This window comes from Muscardinus avellanarius (assembly GCF_963383645.1).
Source record: "Muscardinus avellanarius genome assembly, chromosome: 10".
NCBI lineage: Eukaryota > Metazoa > Chordata > Mammalia > Rodentia > Gliridae > Muscardinus > Muscardinus avellanarius.
This window is the reverse complement of record NC_137796.1, coordinates 6,377,684-6,392,857: the sequence shown is the minus strand read 5'-3', so window position 1 is coordinate 6,392,857 and position 15,174 is coordinate 6,377,684. Positions and strand designations below refer to the sequence as shown.

General features: G+C 50.2%; 1 protein-coding gene across 1 annotated transcript in view; it reads right to left on the bottom strand.

Annotated features, from left to right (window-relative positions):
* Positions 1-15,174, bottom strand: part of PKD1L3 (polycystin 1 like 3, transient receptor potential channel interacting) — a gene marked incomplete at both ends in the record, with an annotated part of 90,450 nt that overhangs the window by 24,565 nt on the left and 50,711 nt on the right. The window contains 4 exons of the mRNA XM_080703463.1: positions 1,036-1,137; positions 3,927-4,157; positions 10,585-10,778; positions 12,420-12,642. Of these exons, the coding sequence (XP_080559589.1) occupies positions 1,036-1,137; positions 3,927-4,157; positions 10,585-10,778; positions 12,420-12,642 (750 nt within the window). The remainder of the gene's footprint in view (positions 1-1,035; positions 1,138-3,926; positions 4,158-10,584; positions 10,779-12,419; positions 12,643-15,174) is intronic.

Sequence of the window (15,174 nt, the reverse complement as noted above, 5' to 3'; positions counted from 1 at the left end):
GGCCACCTCTACTTGGTAACTGAGTCCAGCTGGGCTTGGGGCGTTGGAGGTGGCCAGAAACCAAGAGAAAACAAGAAGCACAATGCCTTCACCTCTCCTTCCTGCTTCTGCCTGCCTGACTCTGTTGTTTGAGATTTTGGATTGTATGCAGATTTGGGCTGATACTACCAGCACTCATGTCTTTCAGATGAATTAAACTAGTAAAACACTTGCTGGTGACCTTTTCAAATGCCTAATATATTTATTCATAAGGGCAGGAACTAGTTTCCTCCCTGACAATGATATTTTCATTCTCAGAGTGTCCGGCACTGAGACATGAATGGAATGCCCACTACTTTGAAGATACATACTCCCAGCACCCACCCTCGATCTACCAACTAAGAACACTGTGGATCACGCCCGGGGGTCTGTTTTTCTGAAGCTATCTTGGAGGTACAATAGGCATGGCTGGTTTTCTGAGTCAAAACCAGTACTGAGGTGGATACAGCCTGTGCTCTGCCTGCATCCCTCCGCCTCACCAACACAGCACTGCCTGCACCCACATCCAACTGCCAGTTGTGGTAGCTTTTGCCCAGGTTCTTATTTATTTATTATTATTTTTTTAGAGCCAAAAAGGGGCCAGAGAATGAATGGCTCCTGTGTGCTGTTCTCAGGGAAGGAAGTGGCTGACAAGTCCCCCAGTTCCTGCCTCCTTTAGATGAGATATCTTTGGGGCATGTGGTTCTGTTTTTGAGTCCCCTAGTGGAATTAGGCGCAGGTGTTCACAGGGGTGACCGACTTGATCATGTACCTTTCACTGACTTCCTTCTTTTCCCTATGCAGCTTCCTACTCCATTCTTGGTGTTTTCCGGGACCCCATCACAGGAGAAATTTAATTTAACCAAAACCTTTTTTCTCCAAAATACAAAAACCCAAAGAGAAAAAACAAAGTCCAACAACACAATCCACCATGCTGAGGTCACTCCACAGGGCCAGAACGAGCTCTTGGTTGGCGGGACACACAGATCTATGGACGGGACTCCCGCTGTGAGGTACCTGTGAGGACGTGGCTGCCCCTCGCCGGTGCCCAGTGTAGACCGTCACCAGGTAGTGGTACTGGGCAAAGGGATCGTTGTCCTCCAGCACGGTGACCCTCACCTGGACGGAAGGATGGGGTTCAGAGGATTCTGCTCAGGAAGCCCACCCCTCATGTCCCAGCCAAGAAGTCATGAAAATAAAAGAGCCGAAAAAAGCAACATTCATGGAAATAAAAAAGGGCAGAAGCAAAATGATGCATCTTATTTCTCCACTGCGGCAGGTGAGAACCCTCCTTTATCAAAGCAGGGGTTCGAGGGAAAATCTATTGGCTAAATGAAAGAGCTCAGGGTCAGACTAGGACCCCATGTGGTTAATTTGGAAATGGACTTGGCAGTAAGCTGAGAACAACGAATGTCTGGTCTGGTGAACACCACTCACGTGATTCCTAGTGACACTGGGAACTAGATTTGCTTCTGAGGGAATTTAAAAGTAACAAAAGGTTAGAATAATAGTAAAGGAAGAAGCCAATGAGCAGGAGCCGAGCAGAGACCGTGGTGACCTGTGAGATGCACTGCCCAGGTGTCCCTCCCGTCGGAGGCGCGTGGCCCAGTTGCTAGGCGCTGTTGCTAGGATACAGGAGTCATGCCTCCACTGAGGTCATGCCTCCTGGGGCAGCCAACATCCAGTGACCTCGCTGAAGTTCCTGGGCGTGACCAAGACTTGGGCCTCTCACGCAACTTGGGCGGGCTCCAGAGCTCCCCGAGGGACTGGCTGGGCTGCCAGTGGCTGCGTCACAGCCTGCTGTCCCCCTCTATTCACCCTCTATTTATCCTGCCTCCTCCCCAGGTGCTCATCCCAGGGACCCTTTAATTAAACGCCCAATTGCCAGGCATGATGGCACAGGCCTGTAATCGCAGCACTTAGGAGGTTGAAACAGGAGGGTCACAGGTTCAAGGTTAGTCTCAGAAATTTAGTGAAATCCTGTTTCAAAATAAAAAATAAGAAAGGACCAGGGGGTCTAGCTTAGAGGTAGAGCATGCCTCAGTTCAATCCCCAGCACCAATAAATAAATAAATGAACACTTTATATGCTCAACTCTATCTCAGAGTCTGCTTTCTGAGAGCCCACCTGCAACTAATGTTTAATCCCTTAGGTGAGCTGGGCGTGGGGGCGCATGCTTGTAATCCCCGCGCTTGGGAGGCTGAGACAGGAGGATCGCGCAGGTTCAAAGTCAGCTACTTAGTGAGGCTCTCAGCAACCTAGTGAGACCCTGTTTCCAAATAAAATATAAAATGGGTCTGGGAGTATAGCCCGGGATTCCACCCCCAGTACCACCAAAAAAAAAAAAAAAAAAATCCCTTAGGTGAATCAAAGACAGATGCCTAAGTGTTGAAACTGTTACTCTCCTAAATTTATTCTGTGCTACCATCCTGGGTGTTGTTGCTGGGGAAGAGGGTTATGGTTTAGATTTAGAACATCCCCCTAGACCCCATAGAGACAAGGCAGCCACTTTGGAGGCAGGGCTTGGTTGCCAAGGAGGGGTCCCTGGGGGTGTCGCCTTGGTAACATATATGGTCCCTCTTCCCCTTGTTCTCTTTCTTCTGGACCCCATGATCTGAGCAGAGCCGCTACTTTCTCCCTCTCTCTTCCTCCCACCACTATAACCTGAGCTCTGCAGACCCAGCCTGACATGGACTGAACCCTGAAATCTCTAGAGCTGCGAGCAAATCTTTCCCCCTCTAGATCGTGGTGGTCAGGTGTTAGGGGTTACAGCCCTGAGAACACTGACTGAAACACAGTGTTGCAACTTCACAATCATTTATGCATTTCCTCAACACTCATAAGTATTTACCGGAGGCCACTCAGGTGTCTGCCCTGGTTCATATATTAGAAAATTAATAACTTTGTTGTTTCAAACACCATGTTGCCCCACTGTTGTTTGATCTCGATTCTATCCTGAGACCTGCATCACACTCAGGGAGATCTGGGTTTACGTGCCAGCTCCTGCCTGCTGACATAAGGCCAATTCATTTCCCTCTCGTTCCTTGGCTGCCTTTCCTGGAAAATGATAGGAATACTATGCAAGAGAGAATCCATTAGGCAACCTTGGGGCATCCAAAACCTGTACATTCCAAAGAAAAGACTGTCCGTGGTCCGGAACCTGGGAGGTCACTTACAAGCCCTTGGGAAATCCTGTGAGATAGGAGAGCTTTTGTGTACCCAGGGCCTGGTTCAGGCTAGAAAGCCCATGCTGACAGTGTGGTATAAGTATGCAGAAGCCTTGGGTTTGGCCTCTGCGGGGGAAGGCTGGAGCTGGAGCAGCTAAGGTGGTTCAGATGGATGCTCTTTGGCTGCCTGGCTGGCTCCCAGGTGGGCGCGCTCTGTCTCTGGCTGATTCCCAATCAAACTCGGGACACTGAAGCTCAGATGAGCATCTCAGGTTGGCAGTACTTCTATGCACTGTCCCAGACCATCCCTGGGAGGGTTGAGCCCTGTCTGTGGACGCCGTAGGGACGGATCAACCAGAGTCGACGTCTGCTCTCTCCTGTCCCTTGCTCACTGTATCCCACACCCTTTCCCTGGAAGAAGCTCCCACTGTGCGTCAAGCCTCTTTGCTGAGTTCTGTGAGTCCTTCCAGCAAATCCCGGGACCCATGACATGGTACCATTTCCATACAGCCACTGTGAGCTAAATAAGAACGATGTCCAGCATATCCCCAGTAAATAGTAAATATTCCCCATCATTTTGTAGATCAGGGGCTGAGGGGCCAGTTTGCCTGGGAGGACCCCGGGTGTTCAAGGCCTGGACTACCAGCGGGCCTCTCAGCAGCCTAGCTGGGCTCGGACCCCTGCGGCCCTGCAAGAAACTTCCTCACCCCTCCACACCTTGCCCAGGGCCACACAGCTCACCTTGTCCTGATCCTGGGCATCCTTCCTCCTCGCCCATATCACCAGCAGCGCGTAGACCACGCACAGGCAGCCCACGGCGGTCACGACCACGGGGTTATCCTCGAAAGTGGCAAAGAGCTCGGCGGTCTGGTGGACGTCGATGGTGTTGGGCATCACCAGGAACGTACTTCCGAAGAAAGTGAGGTGGTCGCAGAGGCAGTGCGTCTGGGAAGAGGTGGTCCGCGGCCCCACCTGCGACCCCCAAGAGACCGTGGGTGGAACCACCCGGAAGCATCTCCCGGGCCCCCTTGAGCCCGAGAGAGAAAAATGTCCACCATGGGTACATGTCCACCGTCAGCTTTTTGTGGCCACAGATTCAGCCAACTCTGGATGGAGAACATTATTTTTTAAAGTGTCTGTACTGAACAGGTACAGACTATTTTTATCATTACTTCATAAGCAACGCAGCATAGCAACTATTTTGCGTAGCATTTCCATTGCATTAGGGAATCCTAAGTAACACGGAGGTGACGGGAGTGTACAGTAGCTGTACGTATGTTAATGCAAATGCTAGGCCTTGGCACAACAGGAATTTGAACTTCTGTGGATTTTAGCATCGGCGGGGACTCCTGGGGTTAAGCTCCATCAGATACTGGGGGACATTTGTACCGGACTGTGGGATTGGGGAGACTGCTGGGACCCCAGCTTCAGTATTTTTTTAAGGGCTGGAGGGCTGGTTTTTTTTTTTTTTTTTTTTTTTTTTTGCAGTACTGGGGATGGAAGCCAGGGGCATTCTACCTCTGAGCTACACCCCCAGCCCTGTTTTGTTAATTCTTTATTTTGAAACATGGTCTCGCTGAGTTGCAAAGGGCCTCACTAAGTAGCTGAGGCTGGCCACGAACCGCGATCCTCCTGTCTCAGCCTCCCGAATGCTGGGATTACAACCATGCGCCACCACGCCCTGCTACCACCAGCCCTTTTTAATTTGGAAACAGGGTCTCACTAAATTGTTGAGAACCTCACTAAGTAGCTGAGGCTGGCTTCGAACCTGTGAGATCCTCCTGTCTCAGCTTCCCAGGTGCTGGGATTACAAGCGTGCGCCACCACGCCCGGCTGAGATTATTATTTTTAACAAGCATCTCCACAGCCATGGTTCTCAGTGTGCGGCTTGGAGCCTCCTGTCCACCTGCCCTGCCTGTCTTAGAGACGTGTTGCAGGTGACGTTGGCAACTCCATCATCCCAGCCCCAGAAGCATCCGTTATCACAAGCCTGCGTGTACTCGCCTCCCGCCCTCTGCCCACCTGATGCGATTTACAGGACCAGCACTTGGCGGTGCGTGGCTGAGGCTGAAAGCACTCACGGCCGGCCTGCTCCAGGACTCGCCTGCTTTTCGAGCTGCCAAGTCCCAAGTCCCAGGAATCTCTCAGTCCTGAGCAAACTGGGACGGTTGGTCAGTTTCAAAAGCGCAAAGAGACAGTCTGGGGGAACCACAGGACGGAAAAGGGAAGACGGCGTCCAAATCCTAAGCTGACGTCTCAACACCGCGAAGGTGTGCTGGAGCTCAGCCGGGCAGTCCCGCGGGTGCAGGGCCGCGTTGGTGGATGAAGAGAGACAGGGTGGGTGGGCCAGGGCAGGCACCTCTACCCCGGCTCGTCCTTAACCCCCTGCGTGACCGGGCAAGCGTCCCCAAGCCCCTCGGCTGGCCGGCTTGAACCACTCGGGGCCATTAGGTGGGTAATGAGGGAGAATCAGGGACGGGAGCAGAGGCTCCAGCGGAGTGATGGGGGGGCTCTAGAGAGGTAGAGAATGCTGCTTATGGAAGTGCACAAAATTGCCAATTCCAGTCTCAAAGACGCGTACAGAGAGGGGGAGGAGTGAGTGGGACCCCGAGGAAAGTGCTCCAAGAATGTGTATGTTTCTATCACTCTACACCCAGTATGGTGTATAATTACAATCCACCAAATAAAAGTGTTAAAAAAAAAAAAGCCAGGTGTGGTGGCACATGCTTGTCGTCCCAGTACTTGGGAGGCTGAGATAGGAGGATTGCAGGTTCGCAGCCAGCCTCAGCTACTTAGTGAGGCCTCCGCAACTTAGACCCTGCTTCAAAATAAATAATGAAAAAATAGTGCTGGGGGTATAGCTTGGAGGTAGAATGCCCCTGGGTTCAATCCCCAGTACTGAAAAGTATATATACATATACACCATATACATATACATATATATTCAACTTCACAAGGCAGAACTCTATTTTCATTCCAGGGTCAGAACAGAGGATGCAGAAAAGGCTGCCCTCTAGAAAGTTCTCTGCTCCAGCATCCATTGAGGAAGACTCCTCCGCAGCTCACTGATGACCCAACAGGTAACGCTTGTCTTTTTTCATAATGAACCATCAGCAAAGATTCGATGGTCACGGGGCCGATCGTCCAGCAAAGATTCGATGGTCACGGGGCCGATCGTCCAGCAAAGATTCGATGGTCATGGGGCCGATCGTCCATTATAAATTTCAGGTGGGTCTTAGTTGTGTGTTTGCTAATCCTGGTCATCATTTGGACACAGCTGTGGGCGGGCAGACAGGAAGCCCGGCACACCTGGAAGGGGTGGGGCTGATTTCAGAGAAGACACCCACGCAGGTGCCAGAGACGAGAACTCAGAGCTGGTGCCCAGAGACTGGTCTTGACTTCTGCCCAACGCCTTGTCCTCCAGGGTTTTCACAGAGACCTTGAGGTCAGTGGCTTCCCTACGCTTTGTTAGCATAAGAGGATTTGTGTGGGTGGCGGCGGGGTGTTATCTTTTATTTTCAGTCCTGGACTCCAACCCTGAGCCTGGCACATGCTAGATAAGTTCTCTGTACTGAGCTATACGTTTCCAGCCCATGCAGAGAATGCTGGATCAGAAATGAACCTGCGGATCCTCTTCTGACAGTAGTTGTGCTTTTAGTATCACTGGAGAAAATACACATGTGTGGACACAGATTTTCAGATCCCATAATTCTGCCTTGACTGTCTGAGAGGACTCCAGAGATTTGGGCTTCTCTTTGGCTATTTCAGGAATACAGTAGTGGTTTTCCATTCACTCTTGTTTTATTTTTATGTTTATTCTTTTGCATGGTACTGGGGATTGAACCCAGGGGCATTCAACCATCAAATTACATGCCCCGTCCTATTTTATTCTGAGACAGGGTCTCACTGAGTCGCTGAGAGTCTTGTGATGTTGCTGAGGCTGTCCTCAAACCTTCGATCCTCCTCTCTCAGCCTCTCAAATCCTAGGATTACAGATGTGCACCACCCTGTCTGGCTTCCGTTCAGTTTTGATGATGCCCTTTACCTATTCATGGCTCCTTAATGACTTCTAGGTAATGACCTCATATCTATAACTATATCGATCATGACCTTTGAGTACTGCCAGTATTGGATTAATTATAATTCTTGGTCCATACACATGACCTCTGTATAGGCCAGGTTATATATGTCTGCATTAACAGATGCATTTGTGTGTGTGTGTGTGGTACTGGGGATGAAACCCAGGGACATTCTACCTCCAAGTTATATCCCCTGCCTATTTTTTATTCTCTATTTTGAAACAGGGTCTCACTAAGTTGCAGAGGGCTTCACTAAGTAGCTGAGGCTGTCTGAGAACCGCGATCCTCCTGTCTCAGCCTCTCAAATGCTGGAATTACATGCGTGTGCCACCATGCTTGACTAGCAGATGCATATTTTATTTTATTTATTTTTTTGGTGGTACTGGGGATGGAACCCATGGGCCTTCTACCTCCAGGCTACACTCCCAAACCTATTTTATATTTTCTTTGGAAACAGGGTCTCTTAAGCCAGCTGAGGCTGACTTCGAACCTGCGCGATCCTCCTGTCTCAGCCTCCCAAGTGCGGGGATTACAAGCGTGCGCCACCACGCCCAGCTCAGATGCATATTTTAATAGCATAATAAGCATGTGAGAACTTACCACTGTACTCAAAAGTTAGAAATTTTGCAGTAATTTAGGTTTAGCAAAGTGGTCCTCCCCCAACTCATTCCAGACCCTCTCCCATCCACCATCTTGAGCCCTTGCTCTCTTTCTTTCTTTCTTTCTTTTTTTTTTTTGGTATTTGGGGAATGAACTCAGCAGCATTCTACCCCTGAGCAACACCCCAGCCTTTTTTTTTAATTGGTGCATTGTAGTTATATATCTTAGTGGTGTACAAGATGGTAGAGGCATACATGCACACGTCACTCATTTAGCCCTTCCCCAATTCCCTCCCCCTCTCTCCTTCGCATGTTCGGCTCAGTGGTCAACTTTGAAGTTTGTGAATGTACATCCTGTACATTAGGAGTTCCCCTTTACCCCCCATCATCTCCCTCGGTCCGGTCACCTTATTTGCTCATCTATGGTTTTTCCTTCTTCATTTAAAGTTTCTCCTATGACTCCGTTTCCCCCCAGCTTCTGTGTATTAGAGAGAGCATCTGATTTTTACTTTTTGTGACTCAGCATAATGTTCTCCAGTTCCATCCATTTTCTCGCAAATGACATAATTTTGTTCTTCTTTATAGCTGAGTAAAATTCCATTGTGTACATATGCCACAGTTTTGTAATCCATTCATCTGTTGATGGACATCGTGGCTGGTTCCATGGTTTGGCTATGGTGAATTGTGCAGCTATGAACATAGATACACATGCATGAGTTTGGTATTTTGGTTTCCACTCTTTTGGGTAGATACCCAGAAGTGGTATTGCTGGATCATATGGTAAGTTCGTTCCCATTCTTCTGAGGATCCTCCATACTGTTTTCCAAAGTGGTTGCACTAACTTGCAATCCCACCAACAATGTATAAGAGTTTCCACTTCTCCGCATCCTCGCCAGCATTTGTTGCTTTTGTGTTTTGAATGATTGCCATTCTAAATGGAGTTAGGTGAAATCTCAGGGTAGTTTTGATTTGCATCTCTCTGATTACTAATGATGTTGAGCATTTTTCCATGCATTTATTGGCCATTTGAATTTCTTCTTTTGTGAAGTGTCTATTTAGTTCACTTGCCTATTTTTTGATTCGGTTGTTTGTTTTCTTAGCCATGAGTTTCTCGAGTTCTCTGTCTATTCTAGATATTAGTCCTCTATCAGAGTAGTTGGCAAAAATTTTCTCCGGTTCTGTTGGCTCTTGGTTGAGGTTTCTGATAGTTAACTTTGCTGTTCAGAAGCTCTTCAGTTTCATGCAATGCACGTATTGATCTGCCTTTTAGTTTCTTGGGCCTTTGAGGTCTTGCTGGGAAAGTTTTTATCTGTGCCTATGTGTTGCAATGTTGGACCTATGCCCTCTTCAAGGAGCTGCAAGGTCTCTAGTCTGATTACCAAGTCTTTGATCCATCTTGAATTGACTCTTGTGCAGGATGAGAAAGTGAGGTTTATTTCTATTTTTCCGCATATGGCTAACTAGTTTGGCCAACACCATTTGTTGAAGAGACTATTTTTTTTGTTTCCAGTGTATGTTTTACCCCAGCTCTTTTTGTTTGTTTTGGTTTTGTTTCTTTTCTTTTCTTTTTTTTTTTTTCCTTTGGTGGCACTGGGGTTCCTGGAAGCCCTTCTACCTCGGGGCTATACTCCCAGACCTATTTTGTATTTTTTTTTTGAAACAGGGTCTCTTAAACCAGAGAGGCTGGCTTTGAACCAGCCCGATCCTCCTGTCTCTGCCTCCCAAGCGCAGGGATTACAAGCGTGCACCACCACACCCGGTATCATACCCCAGCTCTTTTTAAAAACTTTTAGTTGGAAGCAGGGTCTTAATAAGTTGCAGAGACTGGCTTTGAACTGGTGAGCCTCTTGTCTCAGCCTCCCAAGTACTGGGATGACCACCATGTACCACCATGACTGGCTTCATCAAATCTTTATAATGATCCGCACTCTTAGAAGGGGATGAGACAGTGACATCCCAGAGAGGGCTCTGCTGGCCTCAAAGCCAACATTTGCCTCCAAGATATGGCCAGGGGCCTCAGCTCCCTGGGCAGGGCAGAGCCAAGCTGGCCTGAGACAGGAATTTGATTACAGTAAATAAAGCCAAGTGTCACTGGTGCTGGGAAGCCCTGCTTCGAGCAGCCTCAGGCACCCTCTGCACAGACACACCTGGCTTCCAGTCTCAGCTCCGCCACATATTAGGTGTGGGATTTGGGGCAAAGTCAGCCAAGTTTCCAGAAGCTTTGATTTATCATCTGCAGCATGGGAACAATGACTGCCTTGGAGATTAGGATACAGGGCTATGAAATCTTTTCCTGAGAAGTGACACCTTGGCCTCCCCAGCAACCCACAGTCGAGGGACTTCCTGAATCGCTGTGCTTCAGTGGTCATTTGTTCCCATAGGAACAAGCAGGTGAGCTCTTCCTAGGTAAAGGTCAGCTGAGCTCTGCTCAGCACTGTGGTATCGTCCTGGAGTATACCCTGGAAATCTGACTTGTTGACCTCCTCTTGTAATCAGCATCAGGACCTAGTCAGGGTCAGGAACAGTTTTCTCGAGGAAGCTTGGCTTAAGCTAGGGCCCGGGGACATGCTGGGCACAGGGAATGGATTATCCAGAGGCCCTGTGGCTGGGGACACAGGACAGTGCACAGAGACATCAATAGAAGCCTGCGCGGGGGGGTGGGGTGGGGGGCTGACACGCCCTCCCAGGGCGCCCGCTGCTTCTTGGCCTCCCTCTCCTTACCTGGCACCCCGAGCTGTCCCAGGTTCCCTGGACTTCATCCCAGAACACACACTGGGCCAGGAAAGTGCTGATACCAACTGTGAGGTCCCTGCCGGGCTCAGGCTCCAGCTCAGAGTCGGGAAGCACCGTCAAATAGTAGACGCCTTCCCCAAAGGGCAGGTCCTCTGGGCCCAGGATCCACGTGGTCGGCTCATCTGCAGGAAAGGGGGCTGGTCAGCCCAAAGCCCACCCAGACAGGCGCTGACCCTGTGGGAGAGGGGCACAGAGGTGGCGTGGATGGAAGCTCACCCGAGTCCCTGCATTGTCCAGGGGCACCCTCACTTCTCGGGAACAGGGTACAAAGGGGCAGCCGGTCGTGCAGAGCACAGCAGAGAGACCGGGGCTCATACGCTGATTCTGTTCTTCATCAGCTGTTTGATCTCAAGCCAGTTACTTAACTGCTCTGTTCTCATTTGGAAAGTGAAGATTTCAGTAGTCTCTCCCCACGGGGTGACAGCTGTCACTGTCACCTGATGGCGAGGAGGTCGGTTCCGTAAGTGTGTCAGGGCTTTTAATACGCGCTCACCTAATGTTAGCAAATAAAAGTATTTTTTTCTTCTTTCCTTCCCTATGTCTTGTTTTATAAGTGTGTGTGTGTGTGTGTGTGTGTGTGTGTGTGTGTGTGTGTGAACCCAGGGGCATTCTGCCTCTGAGTTATATCCCTCAAGCCCTGTTTTATTTTTTTAATTTGTTTATTTTGAAACAGGGTTTCACTAAGTCGCTAAGGACTTCACTCAATTGCTGAGGCTGGCCTGGAACCTGCGACCCTCCTGTCTCAGCCTCCCAAGTACTGGGATGACAGGTGTGCACCACCACGCCCGGCTAATCCTCAAGTATGAAGATTCACATCCCCACTCCAGCCCCAAAGCAGCTCAAGAAACATCCCAGGGCAATATAGAGAACAAAACAGACTAAGTAATGTGATGTGTGTGCATGAATGTATCACCGTAAACCTCAGTCTCATGTGCAGTTACCATGCACCAGTGAAAATTAATAAAAATAAGTGGGAATAAGTGTGAAAATTAACAGAAGGACTTCCAAGGAAGAAAGAAACTGAAATTGATTGGATGTGGAGAAATAGAAGCTCTTAAACATTGTTGGTGGGATTGCAAGTTGGTGCTACCACTTTGGAAAACAGTATGGAAGATCCTCAGAGGAAGGAAGACGGACTTACCATATGACCCAGCAACACCACCGCTGGGTGTCTACCAGAAAGAATGAAAACCAAAGTACCAAACTAATGCATGGACAACCATGTTCACAGCTGCACAGTTCACCATTGCCAAACTGTGGAACCCACTAAGATGTCCTTCAACAGATGAGTGGACTTCAAAACTATGGGATGTGCACGCAATGGAATTTTGCCCAGCCATAAAGGAGAACAAAATTATGACATTTACAGTGAAATGCCACAAAAATAAGAAATCAGATGCTTTCCCTAATGTGTGAAAACTAGGGAGAAATGGGAACAGGAGGAACCCTGGATGAAGAAGGGACCCTGTAGAGGAGCAATGAAGGTGACCTGAGGGGATGAGAAGGGGGAAGAGGGAAACTCTTTACAGCACATGATGTACTTAAACATATCAAAGCCAATTCAATCAGGAAGCCAAGCTTGGGTAGGAGGGAGGAGGAGGGAAGGGGCTAGGGATTGGGTAAGGGCTGATTGGGTGATGTATACATGTCTATCTCTACAAATTTTCTATCCCATTAAGATCCTATTAAGACTACAGTGCATCAATTAAAATTTATTTAAAAATAAATAAACAAAAGAGAAGCAGCCCAGGGGGCAGGGCTACCTGTGGCAGCTGCTGGCGGCAGGTGGGTTTGGGAGTCGTGGCTGGTGTCGTTGGGCCGATAGCCATAGCCCAGGCTGAGCGTGAGCGGGACGCGGGGTCTCCAGTGCAGCTGGACCCCCAGGGCTGCCTCCCTCGTGGTCACATTTACCCACAGAGCTTCGCGGCCGGTCAGGTGCCACATGGTCGGCTCGTTGTGTCCTTCAGAGAGCCGGGGCAGCAGGATCTGCCATCAGAAACAAGGCAAGTGTGTGCCCCGAAGGAAGTGTCAGCCGGGTCATTTCAGGCCCACTATTGATCCTGGGGACTGAATCCAGGGTCATTCTCCCTCCGAACTACACCCCTAGCCCTACTTTTTTATTTTGAAACAAGGTCTTGCTAGGTTTGCCGAGAGTCTCACTATTTGCTGAGGCTGTCCTCGAACCTGCACCCTGCTGTTTCAGCCTCCCAAATACTGGAATTACAGGCATGCGCCATCATGCCTGGCTCTCCGGTGGTGATGAAAGACCAAGGTGACGCCATGACAGGCTTCAGTTAAAGGTTTAAGTAGAGTAGACCTAAGTTTCTGTCCAAAATTAAGTTTCTGTTCCCCTGTAACCTTTGCCCTATTCCCAGGAAAGAAGCTGCTCACTGCGCTAATCCGATCTTCCCTTAGCAGATATCTGGGTCTGGAATTCACAGGTATCCCAGGCAAGGTCATTCTGCCTGGAGTTAGAGACCCCCACCCATCCTGAACATTCCGGAGATAAGCTTCCCAAGGCACAAAAGCTAAGCCAATGGGAGGGGGGGCGTCAGCAATGCAAAGGTGGGTCGGACGGCCTTTCTTAGGGGATATTAGCTTTGTTCTTGGGGGGCAAAGGGCTCTCCTCCGTGACCCGCATGGAGAGACCAAGCTTGAGCTTGGATAAATCCCTCTTGCATGGGAACGCCTGGTGGTCATCGGCGGATAACGGACTGGCATAACAGTGTCTACAGCCAATGACCACAAACTGGGTGGCAGGAAACAATACAGTGCCTGGAGGCCAAGTCCAAAATCAGTTTCACTGGGCTAGAGTTGGCTGGGCTGGTTCCCCCAGAGGCTCCAGGGGAGAATCCTCTTCCTTGGGGTTCCAGTTTCTGGGAGCCGCCTCAGTCCTTGGCTCCAGCCTCTTGCTTCATCAAATCACCTGTTTCTCTCCCTAGTCAACGCCCCCTCTGCTCCCTCTCTGAGGCCCCTCGTGATCCCACTGGGCCCAGCAGGTAATTCAGGAGCACCTCTTCTCTCAGGATCCTCAACTCAGCTACATCCGCAGGTCCCTGGTAACTTACAGGCTCCAGGCATTGAAGACGTGGTTTAGTCACTGGTAGGAAAATTGTAGATGGCTAGGAAAAAATCATTAGAATTCTGAAGGAATCTGAACTGGCATTGCACCATGGTGTTTCTGTTTTTGCTTAACTTAAAAGAAAATCTAAGCTAGGCGTGGTGGCACATGCTTGTAATCCCAGCACCTGGGAGGCTGAGACCAGAGGGTCTCAGTTCGCAGACAGCCTCAGCTACTTAGTGAGGTCCTCCGCAACTTAGACCCTTGTTTTAAAATAAAGAATTAAAAAAATAGGGTGTCGGGGCCCACTCGGCTGGACCGAGATGGCACCCAGGCTTGTTGCCAGCGTGGACTCAAGATGGCGCCTAGGCTTGCAGCCAAGTCATGAGACTCACAAGATGGACGTCTCCTTGAGCATGCGCAGTGTGCCATGCTACGTGCCTGCAGAATGATCAGTGACGCAGCACCTCGTGCTACCACCAGCCTGCCTATGAGAGAGTCAGAAATGTGCATGCCCTAGCTGTGGAAAGCTTGGGGTTGGTAGGTGTTAAGTTGGGTCCTGCACTCATGTGACTTTGTGTCACATGACCTCTGCAGGGCAAGGGAAGGGCTGAAACCCCCGCGAGAATTGGGCATTCCCGCGAGTAAACCTCCATCTCGCGAGATGCATGCCTTTAAAAGGAGAGCCCGCGTCCTCTAGCTTTGGACAGGCGTGCGGGCCCCATGGTGCCTCGCCCTGATCCCCGGGAGAGCCGTGCCATTAAAACTTTACATGCCACGTGTACCGGACCTCTCTCGTGTTTTTCACACTCCGCCGTACTCACTTATTTTTATTTTACTCGCATTTAATTTTTTATTTTACTTATCATTTGGTGCCGAACCGGGAGAACTCTTGGGTCCCTCCCCATTTTTTCTTTTTTTTTCGTTTTTTTCCTTTTTTCTCTTTTTATTTTTACTCTCTTTTTGAGCCCCGGACTCTCCGACCCGCCAGCAGCTGACTGCGAGGTCCCACACCAGCGCTCCGCTTGCAGGCGTTGCTCCCACCACTGCCGCCGCTGCCGCCCCGTGCCTGCGTGGACTACCTCCTGCACGGGCCAGGACCTCTGCCTGCCGCTTGGACCTCCTAAAACCGCCGTTCCCGCCTGCCCACGCCGCCCGCCGCTGGAATGGGACCGCGCCGCCCGCGGACTGCGCCACGCCGTGCACCTATGTCTTCTCCGCGCCTGGCATTGCTTAGACCCGCCTGCCGGGGCCGCCTGCCTCCTCCATCTAGGCGGCCGCCACTCTGCTAAACAGCCCCCAGCCCGCCAAGTCCAGCCCGCGCTCCAGCTGGTTCCTCCACTCGGACTCGCGCCCTGGCGCCCTTCACCCTGTGCCTGCCCACCCCTGCTGCCTGGGCCTGGCCATTCCGGTAAGCAGCCACATGGAATTACTGGGGGGGGGTCGCCAGCTTTGGC